Source organism: Phodopus roborovskii, unplaced genomic scaffold (assembly GCF_943737965.1).
Source record: "Phodopus roborovskii unplaced genomic scaffold, PHOROB, whole genome shotgun sequence".
In the NCBI taxonomy this organism is placed as follows: domain Eukaryota; kingdom Metazoa; phylum Chordata; class Mammalia; order Rodentia; family Cricetidae; genus Phodopus; species Phodopus roborovskii.
This window is the reverse complement of record NW_026126433.1, coordinates 52,258,582-52,285,846: the sequence shown is the minus strand read 5'-3', so window position 1 is coordinate 52,285,846 and position 27,265 is coordinate 52,258,582. Positions and strand designations below refer to the sequence as shown.

Genomic DNA, 27,265 nt, shown 5'->3' with positions numbered 1-27,265 from the left:
GGAGTTCATTCTCTCCACCATGTGAATTTAAGTTGTCAGGCTTGGTAGCAAGCATCTTTACCTGCTAAACCATCTTGCCAGTCTCTAGAATTATTTTAGAGGAGGAGAAGAAGAGAAAGTAGAAGAGAGAGAGAGAGAGAGAGAGAGAGAGAGAGAGAGAGAGAGAGCACATGCCTCCTGGGAACAGAGCATGGCATACACCCTAGAATCCCCAACCTTTTTAAGAAACAAAATGCTTTGCTGTGAGACCCTGTCTTCCAGGCGTGGCACAACAATGGCGTGCCTGACCTCACAGCCGTTGAGATGACCTGCACAGGACAAGGCAATCAGCATCTCAGGGGGTAGGAGGGGTGCTAGAGGCCCCGCTCCTCCCTGAGGAATTATGGGTGGCAGTTAATGGCTGCAGGGGCCCTTTCTTTGGCAGTATAACCACTGCTAAGTTGTGCGTACTCCAGTAAATAACCTTCCATCTGAATTCCTGCAAGCAGCCCAAATGAAACAATAACAAGAAGACATGAAAGTTAAAGCAGGACTTGTTGGGAAGAGGGAGGGGCCAGCAGGAGGGGGAGGGGGCAAGAGAGGATGAGTATAGTCGAAATGCTTTAGATACAAGTATGGAAATATCATAATGAAAGCCATTATTATGTATAATGAACGCATGCTAGTAAAAACTATCACCCTACTGACTACTTAGCCTGCCACCTCTCTCCTTGCTTTTCTCCCTCTCAAAGCTCTGCCGCAGTGGCCTGCATCCATGCCAGTATTTGACTTTCCCAAAATGTCAGAATCTGTTCCACAGCATTTTCCAGCACCTTTCTCTTGAGTCTTTTGCTCAGTTCCCAAGCAAGGAAGCACCAACCACGATCCAGAAAGGGACAGCCTGATCATGTCACAACTGTAAGCTGATAAAACAGCCTCAAGCTGTCTGGGACCCCAGGCCCTGCCTGCTGCACCCTTTACTGAGAGAAAACATGGGACCTAAGTATCAAAGCCATTCCTTCTGGACCATCAGCACAGAAGACTGTCGATGCCAGATCCCAGACGTGTGACTGGGAGCCATATGGCTCAAATTTACCTGTGAGGCCAGGCCTGCTGCGTGACTTCATTTAATCGTGTGTTTTGCTCATTTGGTATCTGCAGCCAAACCTCTAGCGGCAAATGTCCTTTTCCACTAGTTCAAGCAAGAAAATGTACCTGCCAGGGTCGCGTTTGCTTCCAGCTGCTGACTTTCCTGATATTCTTTCCTGATATTCTCTCTTTCTTGGGGTGTGTTGCACTTCCAGACTGACAAGAATAACGAGCAGGCCTGGCAGGAATCCTCGTATATGGTGACGTAGCGCCACCTACTGACCAGTCGCTTAACAGCAGCCAAGAGGACCGCGGAGGTCCTCTTGCAGGGAAAAAACGTTTTTTCCCTGGAGTTTTACATGAATTCTCCTCTACTTACTCAGCGGGAACACTTTGCCTGGAAGTCTTAAGATCTTTCTATCTTTGAGTTAAATGAGCTAAGACCTGTGGCACCAACAAGGAATCTGAGCGAGCTTTTAACTTGCCAGTCCTGCCTCACCCATTTTCTTTGGCAGCTGTCGCTTCTGAATGATGAGCTCATGACAGACAAACTAATGCTGTCTCCAGGTGTCCCAAACACAGACGTGGAGAAAGATGGCCCTCCCAAGGGGCCTGACACAACTGTCTTGTCTTTATTTTTAACCTTCCCGACCAAGGTTTCTAAACTTGGGGTGTAAGATTATTCTCACGGTGCCATGTCACTGTGGCTCTTCACATCTAAGGGGTAGAGAGTGTCTACTGTGGCCACTGAGAATAGATAGGCTGCTGGCTGGATGTCGCCCAAAGTCCTTGCTCATTGTCTGCCCAGTGCATGACGTGGGGGCCAGTGGTGCGTTATATCCAGCAATGTCAGACTCCCTGTTGCTTGCAGATGTTTAGAGGCAGGGATTTCTTGTTACTGTGAAGTTGCCTGTCTGCCACAAACATTTAATAAAACTCCTAGACTTTTGCCCAGGAGATGTCAATAGCACCCCCATTCCCCAAAGCCATCATAACAACTAAAACATCTGCAGATGTTGCCACTGGCTCCCTGGTTGAAAACCTTAGTGTCTAGAACTCAAGTACACAAGTCCAGAAGTTTGGATGAGAAATGTCCCACACAGGCTCCTGTGTTTAAACACTTGGTCCCAGGAGGTGGCACTGTTTAGGGTGGCTGTGTTGGGCATGGAGCCTTGCTGGGGCATGGGAGGCTGTAGGGACCAACCTTTGGGTTGGGTCCTGCTTAGAACTCACTCTCTGATTCTGTTTCTCCCCCTATTTCCCTGGGTGGGAAACAACCCACACCACAAGCTCCCAGCACCACAGGTATGCCCTGATTGCCTTCCCTACCATGAAGGACTAAATGCCCTAAATCATGAGCCACAATAAACCCTACTCTCTCAGGTTGCCTCTATCAGGTCATAGCAGGGAGAAAGGTGGCTGATACACTGCGGAGAAGCAAAATGAAAAGGATCAGGGGAAGAAAAGGTAAGGGGGAGTGGGATGAGGAAGGGTAGAAGGAGTGGGGAGGAGTGGGGAGGAGGGATGGTAGAAGGAGGGGTGGGAGGAGGGGTGGGAGGAGGAAGGAGAGAAGAATGTGAGGAAGAGGGTGGAAGGAGGAGGGGTGGGAGGGAGCAGGGGGAGGAGGCACCACTACCATTTAACACAAACAAGTTGCCCCAGAAATGTAATAGTTAAGCCAATGGTCTTCTAAAAGACACAAATTGTGTGCAAAGAACTCTGTGGCCTTCCATACATAAACACTGAGTCAAACTAGAACCCAGAAGCAGATGGAGAGGACAAGACCATGCGGTAGAAGTACATAGAGACAGCTTACCTGAACAAGGAGGAGCTAAGGGCCACTAGACTGATAGCTGGGAAGCCAACAGGGGTCTGACTCGGACCCCCCCCTGAATATGGGTCTCAGCCAGAAGGTCTGAGCAGTCTAAGAGACCTCAGACAGTGGAGCCAGGATGTATCCCTGGTGCACAAAAGGACTTTGCAAACATATCCCCCATGGAGGGATAACTGCCTTATTCTAGAGATAGGAGAGAAGCCCTAGTCCCTACTTCACAGGACATGTCAGATCTACATGACCCCAACTGGATGGCATTCCCCTACATATTGTATTGTGGTGGGGGGTTGGGAGGGGAGGGTGTTTAGAGTGCATGGGAGAGGGTAGAGAGGGCAAAAGGGAGGGAAGAAGAGAGGGAGGGCTTGGGGGGAGGGAGGGAGGGAGGGAGAGGGAACTGGGATCGACATGTAAAATAATTAAAAAAAAAAAAAAAAAAAACGCTTTGACTCCAAAATTTAAGTTGAAGAACAAGTTACTGGGGAAAAGTATTTCTATTTTTGTTTCCACAGAAAATGAAAAGATGTGGATTCCTTCCAGACTAATGTGGTTTGATCACACCAGACCGCCTGAAACAGAGTACAAGCTGATCCTACATTCCAAACAGCTGGACAAAACAGCCCTACAGACTACAGCTAGGATATCTGAATCTTCTTCGAATCCCCCAAGACAGCGCCCCTTACCAGCAGGAAGTAGTTTGGAAAGAACGATGCCCAAATTCCCAAATATTGTGTATAAATGTTTGTTTTCATTTAATTGGACTTTGTTATATAAAATTAAATAAAAAATACTCTATATGCATAAAAAAAAAGAAATGTGCAAAATTCAAAAAAAAAAAAAAAAGAACTCTGTGGCCTTCTGTTGTTTAAACCATGAGTGGTCTATATTGGCTCTCTAAGGAAACATTTGTTGGACACAAAGAAACTAAAATTCAGAACTGTCAAGTCACTTGGCCAAGGTGTAACAGAGCAACCACAGGAAACCAGGATTTCCTGCCCCCAAATGAGAAATGAGAATTAGTTCCATCTCTAGATCCAGGACAAAAAGTTCTAGAACAGTCTCAGTTCTCACCCATGCTGCTACAGTCTGCCAGCACTGTCCCAACAAGCTGCCTAGATTTAGACCTGCAGACGAAAGAAAGGCTTAACTATTCTCTACAAGAAAATCAATCCGTTTTCATGCTGGGGTCGGGTGGTTGTATTTCAGCTCTGAGAGCTTCTGATCATTCACTTTCAAGATTAAAAAGAAGAGTCTTTATCAGCAGTTTTCAATTTTGCCTTCAAGTAAAATCATTTCAAGGGCTCTTCAAAAGGAATGCCTAAACCGCACCACAGAGTATCTGAAGGGGAATCTCAGGGACTGGGGGACACCCTTTCAGCGCCCCCACCTTTCTGAACACAAGTCACGCCTCTCCTTCCAGCTCCTAGAGGACAGGGATAATGGCCCTCTCAGCAGGTTGTGGAGCAGTTGGGCCTCACCCCTGGAACTATGGGCCAGGGTCCATGGTCTCTGTCCCTTCCTGTGCCTTCACTGTTTGTACAAGTAACCCTCCTGCAGCAGGATGGCTATGCCTAGCACGTTCAAGAACAGCTAATTAAAAAAAAAATTCCATGACCATTATCTCATGTATGTGTTGCAAGGACCTCATCACCATCTTCTTCATCTTCTAACACCAAAAAAAATGTTAAAGGAGACAGTAGAACACAGGTGACATGAAGAGGGATAAGTGGGCATATTAAGGGATAAAGATTTACAGGGGTCAGGAGGATTTAGGAATTGAAGTGGCAAAGAATGGATTAGCCAAGAGTATGGGTACATGAAGAAGCCTAATGAAAACCTACTAATTTTAAGATATATAGACATAGATAGATTAGATAGATAGATAGATAGATAGATAGATAGATAGATAGATAGTAGACACTGCATGAGTGGATAATGCTGTTCCCAGAAGACATAAGTTATTAAATTAAAATTTCGGTGCCAGTCAGGCACTACCATATGAGTTATTAGTTAAGGAGATCCCAGAGGTGCCCACAACAACACAGCCCATTGCTATTGCCCTTGGCTGCCCACCATAACTAGAAGGTAAGACCCTATTGCTAAAGATGTCACTCACTTATGACGTTCAACAAAGAGCAATCAATCTTGAACTGACCAGGAAACTGCTGGCTAGCTTGTACAGTGCCAGTGGTGCTATGCAGTCCACTGGGGACAAAGAGCCACCAGTAATCTTATACAGCTATGACCCTCGCTTGCAACAACAGTGACCTGATAGCAGAAAGGGCCCACTGGAATAGAGTGCCACAGCTAGGCAGGTAACCAGTCACTTTCTGATTGGATGTGAGGCCTGCTCCACAGGAAGAATGTCATGCCTGGTACTGTAAACCTGGTCAAAAGCCCATGACTGAGGAGATCAGAGGCCCTGTGGCAGGTATCTACTCATGTTTTCCGCTAAATGATCCTCCTACCAACACTAAGGGAACTTCCAAGAAGGGACAGGCAGCGTGTAAGAGCAGGCAGATGGGGAGGGGAGCTGTGCAACACTGACTTTTGGACATCGCGGGGCTGATGCAGGCATCAAGTCACGATCGTTAGTGGATGACTCCACGACCGTGTGAGCGCGTGGGCAGCATTAATTGTGTTCAAGGAGTAATTGACAGCAAAATTAAAAAAAAAAAAAAAAAAAAAAAAAAAAAAAAAAAAAAAGAGGACGTGAAACTGGAGAGGGAGGGGTGAAGACGCTAGAGGGCGCTAGAGGGATGTAGTGAGTATGTCGACATAATCAACAGTCTCATAAGCATATGGAACTCTCCAAGAGTAAAAAATAAATAAATTAAATAAATAAACAAACAGAAGATTCAGGGGTGGGGCACACGACATACTGAGGACATTCTGGTGAGTCGGGGATGGATGTGTGAAGCTCCACCCTCTCTCTAAAGGCAGGCAGACTTGGAAGCAAACTTGGCCTCTGGCTGGGGGGGGGGGGAACGGGTAGAGGCTCCAGGCCTGCAGTTACGCAGCCTGCCGGTAGGAGGCGCTGTGGCGCCGCTCCGGGCGTCTCTAACCGCGGGGGCTAGGGAGGGGCCCGCACCCCGCCCGCCTGGCCTTGGGAAAGAGGCCAGCGGGACCTGGACCCCACCCTGTGCTGTGGCCGACACGTGGCAGCCCCAGTCCGCCAGCCCAGCCTGGGTCCAAGGTCCTGTCCTGCGCAAGGACAAGGGCGGGGGAGTTCTTGACTGCTGTGTGGTCAGAGCGGTTCTCTGTTTTCTTGTGGATGCTAGGGTGCCCTGAGAGCACAGGCCCTTAAGGTAGAGCGTCAAGAATCTTTTCTGAATTCATGGATTTTCCAGACTCTGGATTCTTCACCCAGATCTGGGGGCCAGGGACTGTTAAAGGACTGTGCTTCGAACACTTAGGAAACTTAGAACAAAGGAGAAAGGGAATGTAAACTATGTCATTAGGAAGGCTTAATTGGTTATAATGCTTGAACATGCTGGATTAAATAAAATGTATAATTATAATCCATTCCCCTATGTTGTTAGTGTGGTTTTAGCTTATCAGAATATAATGCTATTCAAAGTGCCTGAGGAACGCTGTGAATCCATTTACCAAAAAGGGAGAAAGAAGAAAGTTCCCAAGGAATCTTTCATGTGTTTTCCGGAGCCACCACAATCGCGTGTGGCGCTGTGATTAAGACACCCATGGGGAGCGGAGCTCACGTTGTGTGTTACTACCGGCTCTCTCAGCGTCTGGCCTCCTGTTAACACCCCAGCTTTAGCCTGTTAAAACCCCTTCTTAACATCCTAACTCTGCTTCGTAGTATCCTGCCCTGATGTCACAGTTCAGCACCGTGGCTTCACTTGGGGAGCGGTCGAGATCCTCAAGTCCTCTGTGGGTGGCAGCACGGAGCTGTCTCCTGCCATACACCAGCATCACCACAGCTATCATGCTATCATGACCAGTCCTTCTGCCCCTGTCGCCGCCCTGCCCCACCCCGCCCCGCCATTGGTCCGCAAGCACCTGCACATGTCTTGTGTTTTCCTTTCTAAGCCCTTCAGCTCCATAAATTACGTGGAAGCTGAAAACACGTTGGTCTCTCTGCGTCCTTAGGTCTAACACACTTAGCCCTTCTGTGAAAGCTCACTGCAGAAAAAAAAAAAAAAACACCCCAGACTGGTTCATCCAGAATGCTGGGCCAAGAACTCTTCTGCTCCTCCCCCCAGCTCCCTGGCATTTCAGAGTAACCCCTGGCCCTGCTCTCTAGATCCACCCACCACCCGCCCATTCAGAAGAGTTCAGAATGGGGCTGGAAAAATAACTCTGCACTCATTGCCCTTGCAAATGATCCAAGATCCAGTTCAGTTCTCAGCACCCATAACTCCGACCCCAGGGGCTCCACAGCCTCTTCTGACCTTCATGGGCATTGTATTCAACACATACAGATAGACGCATATACCCATAATTAAAAATAAAAGTAAAAATCTATTTTTTAAGTAGTTCAGAATGCCTGGTGGGTGCAGACCGGGTCTGTATTTTGATAACCTGGGTCTTTAACACTTAAACATTATCAACCTTGACCCTGCTTTTGTTGCCTGCCTCTGAAGAGAGACTTCATGGGCAGAGTGAAGCAGTGTAAGTTCAAATACTCACTGCAAAGGTCAGAGCCCACAGGATCCAAGACTTTCGGCCATCTTACAGCAAAATGACGCTGGGTTTAGATCCCTTCTGTCTTTAAGATGAGGCAGTCATCTGAGAAGTAAGAAGTATGAGGTCTCAGAGCTACACCCTGAAGTTCATTTCTATCCTGCAGTGTATGAGCAAGAACCATTGGTAAAGACAGGGGTGGGGATGGCCTGAGAGAAAGCAGGAGGCAGAGGATAAGTGCCCTGAAAATGGACTTACAGAGTCTACCGTAAAGGTAAAAGAGCAACAACTAGAGAGGCTGGGGTGGTGCAGACTGAGTCTGTGTGCCCACAGAAAAGAAAGATGCAACTTGTTTCTATCAGAAAAACAAAACAAACAACATCCACAAAAACCTGACCAGAGTGCATTGATCCCCATCTAGAGCAGAGCCCACATAGCCTTGAAAAGCCCTGAGCCACCAGTGTGCTTTGCTCGTTCTCGTTAAACTAACACCCACAGCGTCCCGGGTGTCATTCGGGATTGGGAGAACTGCCAGAACCTCACTTCCTCTCTTATTCTTTTTTTTTTTTTTTTTTTTTTTTTTTTGGTATGGGGGGTGGATTTTTCTTGCATGTGTGTTTATGTACCACGTGTGTACCTGGTGCCTGCAGCAGCCAGAAGAGGCCATTGGATCCCATGGAATTGGAATGACAGACAGTTGTGAGCTGCTGTGTGGGTGCTGAAAAATGGACGCAGGTTCTCTGGGAGAACAGCAAGTATTCCTTATTTCTGAGCCATCTCTCCTGTGTTTCCCCACCCCACCCCCAAGCTGCCGTCACATCAAATCCAGTAGATTCTGTGTGACAAGTTCCACAGACTGAGGCAATAACTTCAAAAGAAGAAGGTCTCCTGGAAACGGCTGTGGAACTCTCTGCCGGAGAAAAGTATTGAGCCGTAGTTCTCATGGCAATCTCTGTTTCTCTATTCTTTTCAAATATTAACTAAATGTTCCTGAAAGCTTATGCTGACATTTTAAACAAAAGATACAAATGAGAAACTGTCCCCTGAGACGTGGTCACTGACCATGACCCTGTCTCCAGGAGAGCAGCGATTTTAAATCATTCACATAAGTATAAGTAGTATCGATAAAAACTTTCCCAACAGTAAAATTTCATAGGGCTGTATATGTGTAACTGAGAGTAAGTTTAAACATTTAATAAGAAAAAGTCAAAATAATTCAATATTTCAAAGATTCTTAAGAGCTAGGCAACAAATATTAAATAATAACTGACCATAAAAATGTATTAACCTCATCTTAAAAAATAGGCAGTTTCTGATTTATTGTTAGCCTTAAATAAGTTGTATGTTACTGTGCCTAACAATGATGATGTCATTTGTTCTATCTGGATTTGCTTCAACAAACACAATCTCTGAGAAGCTATCCTGGATAAAAAGCCTTGTATGAAAGTGCAAAATATACTCAGATTCAAACTGCCTCTGTATTTGTTTCTGTTTGTCACTGCCGAATCCTTACCCACCTAGTCCCTCATCCCAGGGACCCCCATGCCCAGCTGAGATGGTCCACACACACACACACACACACACACACACACACACACACACACACACACACACACACACTTTGGTTCTTTATTCCTCCTGTGTGTGGTTCCTTCACTGAGGCCCTCCCAGAGACAGGCACACTGTTTGGAGATGGACCATTGGCTGACTGATCTGTGCTGTTTCCTCGATGCCAAGTCTAGGCAAAAAGCCCCACCTTCCTTGTCTTCCAAGAGTTGTACAACAAGGCTAAGAAGTGAGGTCAGGAGATTTCAAGATGAAGCATACAGAGGTGGCAGATCAAAGGACCCCAAAGTTATGTTTATTAGCCATTGGCTGAGCCCAGACTAAGTGTGCTGGAGGATCAGAGCTGAGCCTGCTGGCCCTCAGTGCATGGGCTTCTGTCTGGAGGAAGGAAAGGGCCATTTATCTTCCATAGGGCTCACTTAGGAGCCAGTCACAGGCAACAGCAGAGTGGAATGGGCTGCTTAAGCGATCTGGCTGCAACATGCTGGATTTCCCACTGCCCAACACAGAGATCAAAGGATGCAGCAGAGTAAGCCAAAACTGGTTTACTACCCAGGTTGAAGGGATGCTGGATGGGATTCCAGGCAGGTATGCACACAAGAGCTTGTGTCAGCCAGGTGCGGGGTCATGTGGGCTGTGGTCTTGCCACAAGCAATGCCACCCAGACAGGCTCCTGTGTGTCTTCAATAGACAGCAAGATTTCCCCGGGACAGACAGACCACACACACTAGAGTCAAGTTCTGCACGTCCCACCTCCACCCAGGCTTCCTGACTATCTAAGACCCAACCTCCGCAGCCAGTAGCAATTTCCACTTTGTAAAGCCTTCTCCTATCCCTGGTCTCATCAGCTGACTTGACCAAGAGGTCACTGTTGGCTTCTGCCTGGTGACTTCTGCTGTGCCCCCTGCCTTATCCCAGCACTTCTGGTGTGGAGATCCTGCTTCCTCTTGCCCTGGGGACCTGGGGACCACACTCTGCCTCTCTTCTTGGTACCAGGCCCTCTTGAAGTTTTCTTTCTGCTTGTGGAAGAAGTTGGCTTCTTGGGGGAGCCATTCTGAGATGCAGTCTTGTCTGAGTCAGAAGCTAAGCTTGCATTGGACGGTCTTCGAGTCGCTCTCTGGGACTCCTCCTTCAGTGAGTCCAAAACTGTGGCTGGAAAGGTAAACATTTATTCAGTGAGAAAGCAACAATCCAGGAAGCAGCTGTGAAAGGCACTAAGGAACCTCACAGCTTCCTAAGAGACAGGGCTTTTGCTGAGTACTCCAGGCTCAAGCAATTCTCCTGTCTCAGCCTCTGGAGGAGCTGATACTGGAGATGCTACCACACCCAGCTTTCCATGATATCAATTCTTTGTATTGATATTGATTCAATATCCTTCTCTGGCCTTGTGGACTGGAGTCACTCCAGAGATGGGATGCCTGGATGGTACCCTTCCTCTTGCAAGTCTTCTGTGACTCCCTATTGTACCACAGTGCCCTGAATACCCTGCTGTACCAGATCCTCATGATGTACTTATTTCTCTGTGTCCTCCTCCCGCATGACTTGGAATTTGTGCAGGTCAGAGATGTCAAACATCCATTGCTACAGCCCCAGGCTTAGCATAGAACTCTCCACAAAATAAGCAGTAACAATTATCACCAAACGAATGAATATATAAATGATTACATGAATGAACGAACGAACGAATGAATGAATGAATGACAGGTCACAGCAGAAGCATCTCTCCCATTAATTCCTGTCTGCAGGATGGTTGTATACACAGAGCTCCAAGTTATTAATCTCACATCTCTTAAGAGAGAAACTGTCTGTAACCACTGAAACTCAAGGTGGCTCAGTCATTAAGAACCCTCATTGCTCTGTCAAAGACCCAGATTCAGTTCCCAGCACTCACACCATAACTCACAACCAACTGTCACTCCAGTTCCAGAGGGTCTAAAGCCTCATTCTAGGCTCTGTAGACTCCTGCATATACACAGTGCACATATGTTAATACAGGCAAAACATCTTACAAAAAGAAAATAAAGTATGACCCTCCACCCTGGGGATTTGCTATGGACATGGCTGCACTAATGGCTAAAACAAAAACTCAGAAAGCGACTCACCAGCGAGTGGCCGGAATGGGGTCTTCTTGGTTTTGGTTTTCACTGGCACGGGCTTGTATCTGCATGCACCTGGTGGGGCTCGCCTAGAAACACAGGCAGAAAGGGCAATGATACAACTGGAAGACACAACCTGGAAAGCAAGATCAGCATAGGGTGCACGTCCGCTATAACTGGGGTGGGCTCTTCCTTGTCCACAGGGCAGGATGGATGTGACAGGAATGTGCTGTGAGCTCAGATGGAGTGGAGAAAGGGTACTCAGGGCCTTCAGGAGACACTGAGAAAAGGAGATCAGCAATGGGCCTGGTGATAGGCACAACCGGGTCCACAGCTGAGTAGCCCAGGACACCTTGCAAAGTCTCAATGTATGTTTCTATGAGACGTAATAATAACAGCAATAATAATGGTTTCCAATGGCTCACAGAGAGATAGTGAAGTTTAACTGAGAGCCAGCTGTGTGCCTGGCAAACCATAAGTGATTGATGAAGAATGGAGTTCAAAAATAAAACACTGGACAAGGCCCAGCACATACTAAGTGCTCAGTAGAAGACAGTGATGACAACGATGATGATGGCGATGATGACAGACATGGTGATGGGAATGGCAACTGTTATGGCAATGGCAATGGGGAATTCCTTCAAAGGGTCCTGACACAGAAATTAAGAATGGCCCACCTCTGTAGCTAGCATCATGCTCTTTCTTAAATGCCATGTCCCTTTGTGCCATTCCTGAAATAAACTGTGCTTTTGGCTGGAACCCCCAAGCCATTCCTCTGTGCCTTCACCACTTGATCCCAGCTCTGTCTGGCAAATGGCTTAACTTGACTGGCTTGCTCATCCTGTCAACATGCGTGTGCATAATGTGGTCCCCAGTGCACAGTGATAATAAACTCCATGACAAAAAGAGGTGGGGGGGGGAAGCCAGTCTTTGTGACCCACACTTACAGTCCAAGCACTCAGAAGGCTGAGGCAGGAGGATTGCCTTGAGTTCAAGACTACATAATGAGTACCAGGCCAAACTAGACAATACTATGAAACACCCCCTCAAGAAAAATAACATGTTTACCACTGCTTTCTATCTGGTTTATTCACAGCTGTTCTTGGAAAGAGAGATTATCTCCTAGGCAAACTTAATCATAAAAATACCAAAGGAGGGGAAAGTAGGTTCACTCTGGAAGCTCCTAGGACAAAGAACAGAACTCCCTGTCCACACATCATCTCCCACCTAGAGCATTCTAAAGGCCGGATGGCTCAGGCCAGAGAACAAGAGCTGTGCACAGAAACAGACCATAGTGGAAGCTGCCCAGACTAAGTTCACCCTGTGCTAATCCACACTCTACTCTGAGCAGGGCATCTAAGGCACAGCCTTGGGGACCAACTAAAACCTCTCCCAGGAACTTTTGAGATCACACAGATGGAGAGTCCAGTTGTTAAGTGAAACTATGCTGGGCCCTGAGCAATGGCTAGTCCTATCTGTCAACTATTCACTGAGCTCTGCCTCAGAGGGAGTACTGATCTGTAAGTCTAGCTATGAGCTAAGTCCCAAGAAGAAAATGACACCAACTCTCACCTTGAGGGGTCGACAAATTTGTAAATAGATCCATGTGGTGCATAGGCACTTGGGTAGGAGGTGGCCAGGAAATACAGCTCCCCTAAGGAGACAGGAGTCAGCAGGAAGAACACCATACCATAAGGGCTGAGACATGTCTACACACACAGAAAACAATCTAATGAGGCCATGGTGCTAAAATGCTATGAGCACCATGGATGAGCTCTGGACACCTGACAGCCAGCCTCTCGCTGGGCTGCCAGTATCTTGGGGGCTAGTTCACCTTTGAACCCCCAAAGACTATCTCAGAAAGAGGCCCAGTGGGGGGCCCCTCCATGTGTGTGCTGTTGAATCCAGCAGCTTTTTCTCTATCACTTCTTTACTCCTGGAAATATCACCTCAGTGAAACCCTAACCACTTCTCCAGCCATTCCACACTGGTGAGGCTGGGTGAAGGGTGGGGCCAGCTGCCAGTCGTTTACACTGCGCCTTCATCCCTGTGTCCTCTCAGCCTAGCTTGGCATTTTCTTTCTCAGTCATTTTTTTTTTTAATGTCTTTGTTCCCATCCCCATTCTTCCAACCTTTCCTCTTGGTCTTCTCCACACACCCCCATTCCAAACATCCTCCATCCATACTCTCCAGTACCACTTTTAGCAAGAGTCAGGCTTCCTCCCAGTCCCTTCCTACTTTCATTTCAGGAAACATCTTCATGCCTGCCTCGAAGAAGCTACCTGATTTCCCCTGGCTTGGCACCTGTCTGTGAGGTGCATGGCTGTGTCTGAGAATGAGCCTTGGCCCTAGCATCACAGTGATAATTCCAGATTAAAGTCTCCTAATGCCAGTTCTGAGCCGGCTACCCTGGGTGACCTCCCAACCTGCATAAATTCCCAGCTATTCACTCATCTATAAGAGAGGGTCACAGTACCTTTGTGTCGGGGAGGGGAGGCAGGATATATATACATGTATACAACGGCATGCAGAAGCCAGAGTCTGACTTTGAGTGTCTTACTTGACAGCTCTCCACCTTCTTTTCTGAGGCAGGGTCTCTTCTGGAATCTGGACCTTGCAATTTGGCTACACGGGCTAGGCCACTGAGCTCCAGGGTCCCCCTGCCTCTGCCTCTCCGGCACGGAGATTACAGCTGTACAGTACTTCACCTAGGTTTTACTGGGTGCTGGGGAACTGAACTCAGGTCTTGGTGCGTGCTTGCAGATGCCTGAAAACTGAGCCAGCTCCCCAGTCCTCTCCTCTTTCCCATCTCTAGAGCAAGTGCCTCAGCAGCTTCTGTAACATGACACATGGCTCATGGGACCTCCTCAGCTTCATGGAAGACAATCATGAAGCTGCAAGTGTGACAGTTCTACAGCTGTATTGAACAGCTGTTGTCCTCAGATCTCTGGAGAACAGTGACCATGTGCTTCTCTGCAGTGTGAGGGTTTTAGGATCTGCCGAGTCTGCTACCCAGGGTGACAAGTATTGAAGACACTATGACTTCACATACTGATAAGATAGTTTGTAACTGTTTTAAAAAGGTGTCCATGGAGTCAGGACACATCCTACCCTGGATTCAATTTGTATTATCTGACTGGAAATGCCAAACACCATCAGACATCATCAGATAAATGAACTATCTTCCAATAGTCTATGTGAATGCAGGAACCCTCCAAACCACACAGAAACTCCAAAGTTGGGGGTGGGGCTGTCTTACTGCATGTTCACTTTACATACCTGTATAATGTATATGTTGTGAACATGCCATAGACTTCCAGTTCTATCTTTAGTGGGGGGAAATACAAAAGGTCAATTTTATCTGTGATGTACAGCTAACATTTTTAGTTTCTATTTTACATTTTGTCAGTTTTGTGTATGTGACAGGAATGTGTACCACAGCATGTGTGTGGAGGTTGGAGGACAATTTGCAGGAATCAGTAGTTCTCTCCCTGAGTCCTAAGATCAAACTCAGGTTGTCAGGTTCAGTGTCACTTTTACCATCTGATCTATCTTGCCAGCCCCTCAATATCTATTTTAGACAAAGAGATAGCTACAACACAGTGGGACTTGCTGTAAGCATCTTTGCTTAGGCCAGCCCTATTTAGGCCAGCTTGCAAACTGGCCCATGGATAGCTGGAGGCTGGGAGTCAAGCCTACGGGTCCCATGAGTGAGCTGTGTCTAGTTCCACCGAAAATCCACTTGCCAACAGCTAGCAGCTGATGCAGGAGACAGTGACCGCCTCATCTGCAAGAGTCTCAATGGGAAAGACTACATGAAGAAAAAGTGGAGCCTGCTTTTCAGAAGTACAGCACAAGAGAAAGCTCAGGGGGAAGTTTCTCTGACTTCAGGGCTGACCTGGGGCAAAGTCTTGGCCAAGTCCCACTTCCCAGAATTTGGCCAGGGACACTAGCTTTGTTTGCCAGGAGTCCTGCCTGTTTTCAAAAGCAGCCTGTTTCAACCTTCTCACCGATGCCTACAGGCTTTGCAAACCAAAGCTCTGAAGCCAGCATTCTGGGCTGCTTCAGAGAAGCAAGCCTGGGAAGACACACACCTCTAGGCAGGCCAGCCTCTGCCATTCCAGCTCTACCTACCTTTTGGGAGGGCCCAGCAGAGCAGCCCCATCAGGGTGGATGGCTTGTGCTGAGCAGACTCCCACCAGCCTGTGGTTTCTCAACATCTTTATGTATTTGGATTCCCAATTTGCAACTCACATAGACTTCCTCTATTTAAAAATCCTGAATTTCCCAAAATACCCTCTACTGATATAGAACGTTCCTCTCAAAGTATTTATCCAGCAGCAAGGTAAAAGGGAAGAAAAAGAAGCTAACTAGATTTCTTTACTACTTACTCAGCCTAGGTTCCTGTGCAGTCACCCTGGGGCTCCAAGTGGAAAGAGGTTAAATTCAGGGATTCTCAAAGCCCTGGCTTCACACCCAGAGAGAATCTGGACTTTGCTAGTTTGTATTCTTCCTGTTTCTCTGTATCTTTGTCTCTGTCTGTCTGTGTATGTTGTGAGACAAGGTCTCATATGTCCAGATTAGTCTCAGACTTGCCCTGTAGCCAATGATAACCTTGAATTTCTGATTATTCTGCCTCCATTCCTAAATACCAATATTACAGGAATGCACCCAGGGCCTCAGGCCTCTGGCAACTGGGCTACATCCCCAGTTTTTTAAACCTTTTGCCAGTTAAGCATGGTTACAAAAAATATCCTGTGCACACTTGGGTAAACAAAACAGAATTTCTTTAAAATCTTAAATTTTAAACTTTCCAAATGAAATATTAACTAATGGAATACTGAAATTAAAAATGAGTTCTCTGGCTATATATTTTAGGAGCATATGTGTTCCTCAGACGTGAGTACACACCTTGGCTTCAATGACCAATGATGTCCTTAGCATGCACCTGGCCTCTCTTGTTTAACCATATTCCTTGCCATCTACCATCCCCCATACACCTTTTACATCCAGATCTCTCTCCTTACAAACTCTAGGAAGAGTCAGGAAGACCCCAAGCCAATCAATGACCACACATCTCCTCCTAGGCTACCCAAGAGGGGAAGAACAGGCTGTGCATTTAGTCTGACCCACTGGGGCCTTGCCACAAGCTCATATTTGTTTTAGAATAAAGTCAGCAAAGGGGGAGTGTGCGAGCCTCTCCGAGGTCAGAGATGAGAGCACAGTGCCCCACCCAAGGAGATGTGCTCTCTCTCACCACAATAGCGGTGTGTGGGACAGTCAACAGTCAACCTGTTTCCTCCCAGCTGACACTGAAAATAACGACTGCATCACCCAGGCACTGAGGTTACTGATTACCCCGCATGTTATGAAACGGCTCAAGGATCACCATGAGAGAAGAGGCAGCAGCTGTTCAAGTGACAACAAACATGCAGCCAGTGGCTGTGGTTATGGAAAAACAACCAAACAGGACTCAAACAGGTTACCTGCTTCATCTTCAGCAAAGGAGATGATGAACCTGCTGTAGGCCCTGATCAAGCCAGGGAAGGCACAGGATGCATTGCCCAGGCAGATGTCTTGCTTCCTACATCTCTTAGTCTTCCTATCTTCCTGCAAAGCCATAAGTTGGCTAATGAAAAATAAAAGCTTATGTTGTAGGAATCTGTATTTCCCCTTCAGAGAGTATTTCCCCACCAAGAATCAGGGATCCTTAAATACTAGCAATGGGTCTTAACTGAGCATGGTGAAGTGTACACCTCTAAGAGGCAGGAGGATCGCTGAGTTTGAGACCATTCTATTCTACATAGTGAGCTGCAAGTCAGCCAAGAATAGAATACCCTGTTTTTTAAAAAAACCAAATAAATTAATACTTCCTTACCCACTCATGAAGTCCCCAAAGATGTAGAGGCCATTGAGATTGGGGAATTCGCACCCACGGTAGACATACCCTCCAGTGACTGACTTTCCCACCTCATGGCCGTAAGCATAGATGGGCAGAATGTCATCTGTTAGGACCAAAAAAAAAAAAAAAAAAAAAAGAGTGGAGAGCATACTCAAGTGGCGAGTTCTAATGGATGGAAAGTGGGTTTATGCACCCATTTGGTTTAGCTTCTGGCCATCAGTAAGACAAACAACTGAATCAATTGTTTTGGTTTGATTTGGTTTTTTCAACAGTCCAGTCACAATATGCATACTTCCCATTAAATCTCCTTTCTGACACCTGGTTCCCCCCTTAGACTCTCAGGGCAGATACTTGGGTGTTAGCCTATGGGAAATCTTAAGACATGGATGGAGGCAGACAGACCAAGAAGCATAAAGCCAGCCTGGGCTACATGAGTCCCTTCCTCTAAGGCAGGAAGAGAAGGAGAAGGAGGAAGAGGAGAAAGAGGAGGTGCAGGAGGAGCAGGTGATAGTCAGTTTTCAACCTGGAAGCAGGTGGAATGCCTAATCACCCCTGACTGTTGATTCTGAGGACTGCTTGATTCCTTGTGTGTGCAGAATACCATTTTAGTGGGATGTCCCAAGTCAGAGACTGTTTTTAAAGTTCACGCAGCCATCAAGTTTTCTCTGCCAGTGGTGCTTAAAATAGTATACCTAAAAGCCCCTCAGGTAAACTTCTTTCAAGTACAGTTAGTCTCTGTATCCCAGCTCACCCCAAAATGTAAATACATTATGCTGGCACACACAACATGAGTTGGTCTTTTAAAAAAAGAGTTTTACATTTATGTATGTGAGCATTTGCCATAAGAACAGCTTTCAGGAATTTGTTCATATTTTCCATGGGTTCCAGGATCAACTCAGGTCATCAAGTTTGGCAACAAGCACCTTTATCAACTGAGCCATATCACTGGCCCCAAATCAATATCAATTGGCTTTCTATTCTATTCCAGAGTTGGTCAACATTCCATTCCATAAATCACAACTAGTGTCCCAGTGATCTGAGCAAAGGAATTTGCTATAGAGAAAAAGGTTTCATGAAAATAAAAAGGGCCGAGAGATGGTGGCACACGCCTTTGATCCCAGCAGAGGTAGACAGAGCTCTGTGAGTTCAAGGCCAGCCTGGTCTATAGAGCTAGTTCCAGGACAGCTGGGGCTATTACATAGAGAAACCCTGTCTCGAGGGGGGGGATGGCTGGGCGTTCTTAGTGCTCAGGAGGCTGAGGCTGGAGGGTTACAGATTCAAAGTCAGGGTCAGTCCAGGCTTATTCAGACCTTGTCTCCAGAAGCAGAAACAAAAACAAGCTACATGGTAGCTATTCAAAGTTCTTGTGTTTGTATGGCAGAGAGACCCAATGGCAGCAAAGTAACTGATCCAATAACATTAGGGAGCTACTCCCCACCCTATGTAGTCTAAGTTGGTTCTGAAGTCACAATCCTCCAACCTCTGCCTCTAACACTGGGGGATTCTAGACAAGTACTACCACACCCAGCAGGGACTGACTTTCAAACAAGTATGGCCAAAGAGTGTCTGGTGTCCCTGTCTGGGGCAGCAGAGATACCACCCCACAACCCAGCAACAAGTTACCATGGAGACAACCTTCAGAGTACTCAGGTTGTGTTCCCCTACCTCCACTGCCAACCTAGTCAACTCATTCAGAAAAACCAGACAGTGTCTGTCTTACCTAAGGAAGCATTATGACAAAGTTTCTTGTCATAACATTCAAATCCTTCCTTTGCCCTCCAGCCATAGTTCCCGCCTTTAAAGATGAGGTTAACTTCTTCAAATTTGTTCTGGCCCACATCACCACAGAATATCCGACCACGGCCCTGGCGGGTAGTAGGGTCCCCTCGGTCCACAGCACAGCGCCACATATTTCTGACCCCATAGGCATAGACAGCAGGGTGGGCACCTGGCTCAGAAACAAAGGGATTGTCCGGGGGCACTTGGTACCGCTGGCCATCCGTGCCAGCCCCATTCACACCAATCCTCAGCACTTTCCCCAGCAGAGAACTTCTGAAAGACAAAAAAGCCAGGAAAGAGGCCCAGGTGAGCGGACACACGTAAGACTGCAAAGGACCAGAGGAAAGATTGGGGGTAGGGAGCACAACACAGAACGGGGTTGGGGAGGATGGAAGGTAGGGGCTGGACAGGACAGGACATGGGACAGATATGCTGAGAGCTGGTGCCAGGAGAGCTAGAAACCCAAGGGAAAGTGACCTCGTTGGTTCTTTTAAATCTACACGGGTTGTTTAAGAGTTTCTCATCTCTGGCTCAAGGAGCTCTACTAGAGAATGGGACATAACCCTGTACCCTGTGACCCTAAGTAAACTACAGCTTTCATTTTCTATCTTAATGATGGGTGCTCTCCAATTTGGAAAATAAATAAGGGTTTTATTTTTCCCCAGATAGCTTTGTACTTAGGAAAAAGAACAGACTTTGATTTTTTGAGCGGGTCTTCCAATGAATTTGACTGTAGGCAAATAACACTGTGGCGTGGCTGTTGCAATAATACATTTTAGTGAGCTATTATGCACATGGTTCTTGGTGCCACCCCTGAATGGCAGCATTCAGCAGATACTAGCTTTCATACATGTTTACAGGAGGCTTGGTATGATGTCATATCAACTAAAACAGATTAAATTTTTCTTGCCCTTGAAGAATGTCATATCCTCAAGTACAACATGCACTCTGACTGAAGCAATCACTGTCGACACACTGGGCACTCAGTATATAACATCTCTTATTAACTGGCTTCTCATGTGTCTCAGGGTCTAACACAGGGCCAGAAACACACTGCTCAATACTACCATTAAGTCAAATCAGATGGCGGTTATCATAGAGCTTCCTGCTAAGATACATTTAATTTTAAATTCTTTTCTATAGTAATCATTTATGTATCTATTTATCATTGAGACAGGGTCTCACTCTGTAGCTCTGGCTGTCCTAGAACTCACCATATAGATCAGGCTGGCCTCAAACTCATAGAGATCCACCTGCCTCTGCCTCTGCCTCCCAAGTGTGGGCCACCATACCTGGCTACATTAAGAATTTATAATATTAGGTAGAAAAGTATTCTGTACTGTTTATAGAACAGAAAGCCAAAGGCTCCTCTCACTGGCCCCAGGGGAAGGGATTAGACCACGGTAGGTACCAGGGTATACTCAGAAGGAACAGCCTCCATCCAGCTTACTTGTTCTGAGCATTTCCAAACTTGCCAAAGGGATCCCCAGCCTGCCCTCCATCCCCAGTGAATATGTACAGATAACCATCCAGGCCAAAGAGAAGCTGTCCACCATTGTGGTTTGAGGCTGGTTCATCTATCTCCAAGATGACCCTGGGAGAGAAAGAGAAACTACACATAAGGCTTTGGCAATGCTGAAGCTGCATGTTCTCGAGACACCCAGAAGTTGGTTAGCCCAAGCCACCAAGATCTGCAAAGGTAGCTGACCCTGGCCTCAGTCTCCAGAGACCACAAAGTAGGTGGCGTGGGACCCTGAGGGGCCCCGTGTTTCCTGGTGTAATTCCTTTGTGGATCTTTTTATTTTTTTTCAACAGAGGTTGAACCTAGTGCCTTTGCACAATCCAAGCAGTCTACCACTGAGCTGCACCCCCCCCCAGGCCTCTGTGGATCTTTCTTCTTTTATACCATGACCTCACTAGCTGGAGTTTGCCTTTATTCTGCCCCCCCATGGACTCCTCCTTCCTTCCTTAGAAAGGCAATGTAGCTGGTCATTCTTTCCAATTAGCCTGTCTGTGATGGGAAGGAGAACAAAGGGGAGAAGGCAGAGTGATGGAGAGGCAAAGGTGATCCTCCTGGAAGCAGCTAGAACTAGTGTCTCATCTGTCCTGGTGAGCAATATGACACAGTCTACAGTCATTTGAGTGGAGAGTATCAGTTGAGAGATTGCCTCCTTGGATTTCCTTGTGGCCATGTCTGTAGGGAGCTATCTAGATTGTTAATTGACATGAGTGAGCACAGCCCACTGTGGGCATACCATCCTTAGACAGGTGGTCCTGGGCCATATGACGAAGCTTGCTACCAAGCAGCATCCTTTATTGTTGCTGCTGGACGTACTGACTGTGGAATGAGTTCCTCAGCTGGAGGTAATACTGTATGGAATAGCAAGCTGGCCTACCTTCAAGTTCATGCTTGAGGTCCTGCCCTGCCTTCCTTCAGAGATAGACTGTGGCCTGGAAATGTAAGTCAAATAAATCCTTCCCTCCTCTAAACTATTGGTCATGGGACCTGTCACAGCAACAGAATGAATCTACAGCATCATCTACTCCTGCATCAATAGCTTTATGGCCTTGCACCATAGCTCCCATGGGAGTGAGAAATTCCACACTAAAGGCAAAGGCTTTGATTTCCAGAGGCCACACAATGAATTAGAGGCTGCTGTTGTGTCTAATATATGATCTATAATCACTTTAAAATTCCTTTTGGCTGCCTGTCCTGGCTTCTCCTTTGTAAACCAAGCAAGCATGACTATAAGCAGGGCAGGTAGAGCAAGGTCTATACCCCGTAAGATGTTGTCCCCATTCATTAGTAGTGACTCTCTCCTCAACACTTTTTATGTGTGTTTCTTTTTTCCTGCAAGTGTGGTTGTTGGTTGTTTCATTTTTTCCCCCCCCGTACCACCAGCATGCAGTACCAGCAGATGCCAAAAGGGGGGGTCAGATCCTCTAGAATTGGAGTTAGAGATGGTTGTGAGCTGCTGTGTGGGTGCTGGGAACTGAACTCAGGTTCTCTGCAAGAGCAGCAACTGCTCTTAGCCCGAGCCACCTGTCCAGCTTGTTTTCTTAACATTTTAAGCTCATGCTAAAAAACCAGGCCCGTTCCTTCTCTATTAGTATCATTTGGGAGCACAGTTTCAGTTCCCATGAAATTGTCTCACCTCTCTGATTTGGGATCTGCTTTGTTAGGGTCAGACAGAGAAACCTTCATCTCACTTATCCGGATTTTCTCCACCTTCCTTTTGCCCAGGCATGAGTAATAAATGTAGAACTTGCGGTTGTTGCGGAATTTGGGATGAAAAGCCAGCCCCAAGAAACCTCTCTCATCGCCAATCCAGGGTGTGGTCAGCACCATGCTCTTGAGGTCCAGGAAGGGCTGTTCCAGGCGACTCCCATCAGGCAGGTAGACCCACACCACTCCTACCTGCTCAGCAACAAAGAAGCGATGGGTGCCGTCCCCAGCATGCACCATGGCCACCGGGTTCCTCAGCCCATTGGCCACCTCGGCCAGGCAAAGCTGCAGGCAGCCCTGCTGGTCTTCAGCCACCACTCCCAGGTTGCGGTTCAGTTGATTGTTCCTTAGGACGTTGGGGAAGCAATAGTCCTCATCAGGAAGGTTGAGGAGGTGGCAGAAGCGAGCGCCATCTTTTTCATGGGACTCCCTGAGACTACGGTCGTTGGTCAGCAGGGAGATGGCAGCATGGCAGTTGTGATGGAAGGCAGAGCAGTAGTCAGAGCAGAGGCCTGGAAGGTTCCTGAGGGGTGTCTGAGGGTTCTCAGCATCATAGAGGTGGGCTGCATAAGGAGAGCACTCCTGGGAGAGGAACAGGAAGCTTGATCTCAACTCGAGCAAGCAATAAATAAATAAATAAATAAGAAAGAAAGAAAGAAAGAAAGAAAGAAAGAAAGAAAGAGAAAAGGAGCACTGGTCTAGTAGGGGATCCATGTTCTGGAGGTTTGCATACAAATTTCTGTCAATCATTTCTCTGGGATCCAAGTGTCTGGTAGTTAATGAACCTAGAGGAAAACCCTCACATATTCACTATGCTGTGTCTAGTATTTCAATAGCTTAGCTTTTTTCTAAATGATTAGCATATATTAGGTTGTATATAATAATGGGTTTCATTATGACATTCTTATATCCTATTTTCACCAGAGTTCACCACCGCACCTCTCCTGTCCCCTTCCTATCCTCACCGATCTCCTTCTTTACAAATAGCACCATCTTTCTGTGTGTGTGTGTGTGTGTGTGTGTGTGTGTGTGTGTGTGTGTAGTGTTTTGTTAGATCTGTTTCCAGAAGAATGGGTGAGAGTTTGTTTATAGGAGCAAGACACCTTATTTGTGGTTACACCACTGAAGAAAATGTTTCTCCCTCTCAGACCAACCATTAACTAGATATAAATCCTCAGAGGGTGGGATCCCTTGAGCCCCTCCCTATTCCATGACAAGCTGATAGATCTTGTGAAAGACACCACAGCTCTCAATAGCTTCATTTTTAACACTTATTATATTAGCCGGACTGTGGTGGTACACAGCTTTAATCCCAGCACTTGGGAGGCAGAGCAGATGAATTTCTATAAGTTTCAGACAAGCTTGGTCTACAGGATGGCCGGGGCTGTTTACACAGAGAAACCCTGTCTCAAAAAACAAAACAAAATGACTATGTTAAATGATGGATGAGGGTGAAGGTGGTGATGTGAATGCCTGTATGAGTTTTTGCGCCCAGTGTGTACAGGCATCTGCAAAGACCAAGGGAGACCCCCTGGGAGTAGAGATAGATGGTTATGAAACCACCACATGGGTTCTGGGAACCGAACCCTAGTCTTCTGCAAGAGCAGCAAGTGATCTTCACCACTGAAGCACCTCCCCATCCCTTGGCAATCAGGCAGAGGGAAACAAACTAGAGAAGCAGTCAGTGTCTCCCCCGTTCACTCGAGGCTGTTTGATGGAGGAGCTACACAAAGCAGCGTGACCCACTCTCTAGTGTCAGCATGCCCAGTGAAGGAAAGGGAGAAGGGGGAGAAATGATGAAATGCTTGGGAACAGAAGCTGGCAGTGGAAGTATAATCACCCTGGCACACTTAGGCAGCCATTTAGAGCTTTCAAGGTTGTTTTGACTCTAGATGAGTCAAACCAGTGTTTCTCCAGGGGGAGAAACTCAGGCCCAGAAGAGTCTCCGATGTGTGACTGCACCCTTACACCTCTCCCGTGTGCAGGGCCCCGTGAGCATTTGTGAGCAAATTACACAGTCACTTTCCCATGGAGCTCATGCTTCCCAGAGTTCAGAAAACCATTGCGGAAACAGGCCAGAGATGATGCTGGTACTTTACTCTGGTGTGACATAATCAGAGGTCCTGGCATAATCAGAGGACCTGAAGCCAACATGACTCCAGAAGGGTGAGAGTCATTAATGCCTGCAAAATTGCTTTCAGGTAAAGACCACACATGGTGGGAGGAAATGGCCAACAAATAGACACAAATAAGGCTATATTATTCTTCTTCAAGTCCAAACACCAAGGGAGCATCTGAATGTGGCTTTCTGAATCGGAGAGGACACGGGAAGGAAGGGAGGTTTTCAGTAGAGGACATCCCAGCCTCTGGGGCTGAGGAGATGGCTCTGTTACTGAAGTGCTTGCTTGCATGGGTTCCTGCCTGCACTTGGTTCCTAGCCTGGAACTTGTGTCCATAGCCCCAGCACTGGCCCGGAGACCGAGGATAGCTGGAGCTCACTGGCCAGCCACCCTACCCGAATCAGGGAGTCCCAATTTTGTTACAAGAGACCCTTTCCGAAACATAAGGTGAAGGGTGACAGAGGAAGACGCCTGACATTGACCTCCAGGCATCGTGAGTTCACATACACACTCACACACAACATGCCTGCATGGACATCTCACAAGTTAAATCTCCAGGAACAGCTAAAGGACAGTGCCCTGGCAAGAGAAGAGCACAGCCCCCGGGCAATGCCACTGAGGTGGCTGTCCTCTGAGTCAGACTGCACTGTGATGCCTGCCTGGGACGTCTGTGCCCATGCATAAAGCTAGGGAGGCTGGTATTCTTGGGAAGAGTGGCCATGGTGGAAAAGAAGCCCCAGGACAGCCACATAATAGCACTAACATACCCTGGAAGGTGTCAGGTCGAAGGTCAGCCCAGGCATCTGTCACATCACCAGAGTGCTGTCTTACAGCATACTCTCTCAGCAGCACCCTCTCCCCACAGAGGTGTCTGTCTGCCTCTGTCTCTCTCTCTGTGACATGCACATTGTGTGTGTGGGCACACGTGCGTGTGCACATGCGCGCATGTTTGTGTGACCTGTGCCTTCTTGTTTTCAAGCTCAGCTCACCTAAGTTGAAGGCTCCCAAGTGTGGATTTTGGCTGCGGTGAGCCTGGAGAGGAGAAACTCTGAGTCATTACCTCCCAGCAACTTGAGGCTCTCTTCATCCAGCTCAGAGGTTCTGAAAGCAGGACCCCACTCCCTGCCACCACCACTGTCACAACAGTAGCCCCCTTTGCAAAGCCCCTACCTTGGCCGGTGCCACCACTCCCTCCCCTGCATGACCCATAGTGCCACAGAAATGCCATGCCCAGCTATCTGGTCCCTACAAGTAGGATGAAGCAGCTGCATCGAGGACTCCATCAAAGCATCTGACTTCTGTTGTCTGGGGAACCAGAGTACATACACCCCGTCTCTAGTTTTCCATGGAGGCACCTGGCAGGAACATCCCACCCCAGGACCTGCCATTCTTCCCAGCACTCTAAAGCAGTTCTCCAAATTGGCTCCCTCTCCTCCTCAGAGACTCACACTCAGACCCACCTGGCAAAGGATGTCTTTAATGTAACCTCCACACAGTTCATGGCCTTTCAGGTCAAAGTAGTTCATGATGTCCCAGTACCGGGCAGCTATGCGGTGGTCCTTGCGCCGATCACAGCAGCCGAAGGAGTCATAGTCAGAGCAAAACTCCAGGTGGAGAGAAGGACGGAAAGGTGGTCCATAATCCAAGCACTGGGGGTGTCCCAGGAGCAGGCCCACCCAGCCCAACAACATGAGTCCCAGGGAGAACATGGCAGGAGAGCCATGGGGCCAGGCGACCAGGAATAGTGTGTGACTAGTATATTTTCCCAGCATTTGAACCTTGGGAATTCTTTGCTGCCACCTTCCTGGGTTCGCCTGCCCAGTCTGCCCAAGTTCCCTCCCCTGCTTGCAATTTCTCTTCCTTCTTTCTCTCCCTCACATCCTGCCCCAAGTTCACTGAGGTGGCTCATCAGAGGAGTCCTTTCTCCGGGCTGGTGGCTAAGCATACCTAGTGACATCAGTGAGAGGTGTCCTTACCTGTCAGTTCCGTCCAAAAGCGATGCTGGAGCAAGTCTCAATACTAGTGCCAAGTGCTTGAGGCCCATGGGCACTCAGCCAAAAGATGCCATGGCACCAATGACTGAGGTGCAATGATTCCCCAAGCTGCACAGAATTCCCGCCATGCTGGGCGCAGGCCAGGAAATTCCCACTTGTTTACTGTTTCTCTACAGCCTGCACAGCACATCACACATTAGAGCCCCAGTGGCAGGCTCTGCAAGGCTCCTGCAGTGCAGAAGGGCACAAAGGACGACAGTGTGGGTCTGGGAACATCAGGGAGGGCTGTCTGGTGTGTGCTTAGAAGGAAGGAAATTTCATGAATCTTGCATTCCCAACAAGAAAAACAGAGCCAGTACAGGGAGGGTGTCTAGTCACTTCACCCTGCGGCAACAAACATCACAAACTGGAACATGGCTTGGTTGGTAGAGTGCTTGCCTAGCAAGCAAAATGTCCTGGGTTTGAGTCCCAGCACCTTACAAATCAGGCTATGCTGTGTTCAACTGCCACATTAATACTTAGGAAGTAGAGACAGTAAGACCCAAGGTACAAGGTCATTCTTGGCTCAGTGCTTGCCTGTGAATCTCTCCTTCTGCTTCCATCAGCTACTGGATGAAAGCACTATGATGGCATTTAAGGTAGTCGTCAATCTTGTTATAGGGAATGAGCATTTAAGATAGCCTCTCCACTACTGCTTAGATTCTTAGTTCATCCTTGTGGATCCCTGGAAATTTCCCTAGTGCCAGATTTCTCTTTAAACCTTTAATGGCTCCCTCTATTATGGTATCTCTTTTCCTGTTCTCCTTCCTCCAACTCAATCATCTGAGCCAAATTCTAGGAATCTAGCTGTAGAGGGAGGAGTGATGAGCAAAGGGGTCAAGACCATCCTGGAGAAACCCACAGAAAAAGCTGACCTAAAGGAGGAGCTCATGGACCCCAGTCTGACAGTTGGGGAACCAGCATAAGACCGAACCAGGCCCCCTGAACATGGGTGTCAGTTGGGGAGCTTGGGCAGTCTATGGGGCCTCTGACAGTGGAA

General features: G+C 47.5%; 1 protein-coding gene across 1 annotated transcript; it reads right to left on the bottom strand.

Annotated features, from left to right (window-relative positions):
* Window positions 1-9,969: 9,969 nt before the first annotated feature.
* Hhipl2 (HHIP like 2) lies at window positions 9,970-26,391 on the bottom strand. Its single transcript, XM_051186508.1, has 9 exons — window positions 25,693-26,391; window positions 22,042-22,694; window positions 20,337-20,480; window positions 18,828-19,159; window positions 17,084-17,210; window positions 16,692-16,834; window positions 12,778-12,859; window positions 11,212-11,294; window positions 9,970-10,261 (listed from the first exon to the last, which is right to left on the bottom strand). Exons 1-9 carry the CDS (start codon window positions 26,002-26,004, stop codon window positions 9,975-9,977), a joined length of 2,163 nt encoding a protein of 720 aa, XP_051042465.1. The 5' UTR covers window positions 26,005-26,391; the 3' UTR covers window positions 9,970-9,974.
* Between the last annotated feature and the right edge of the window lie 874 nt (window positions 26,392-27,265).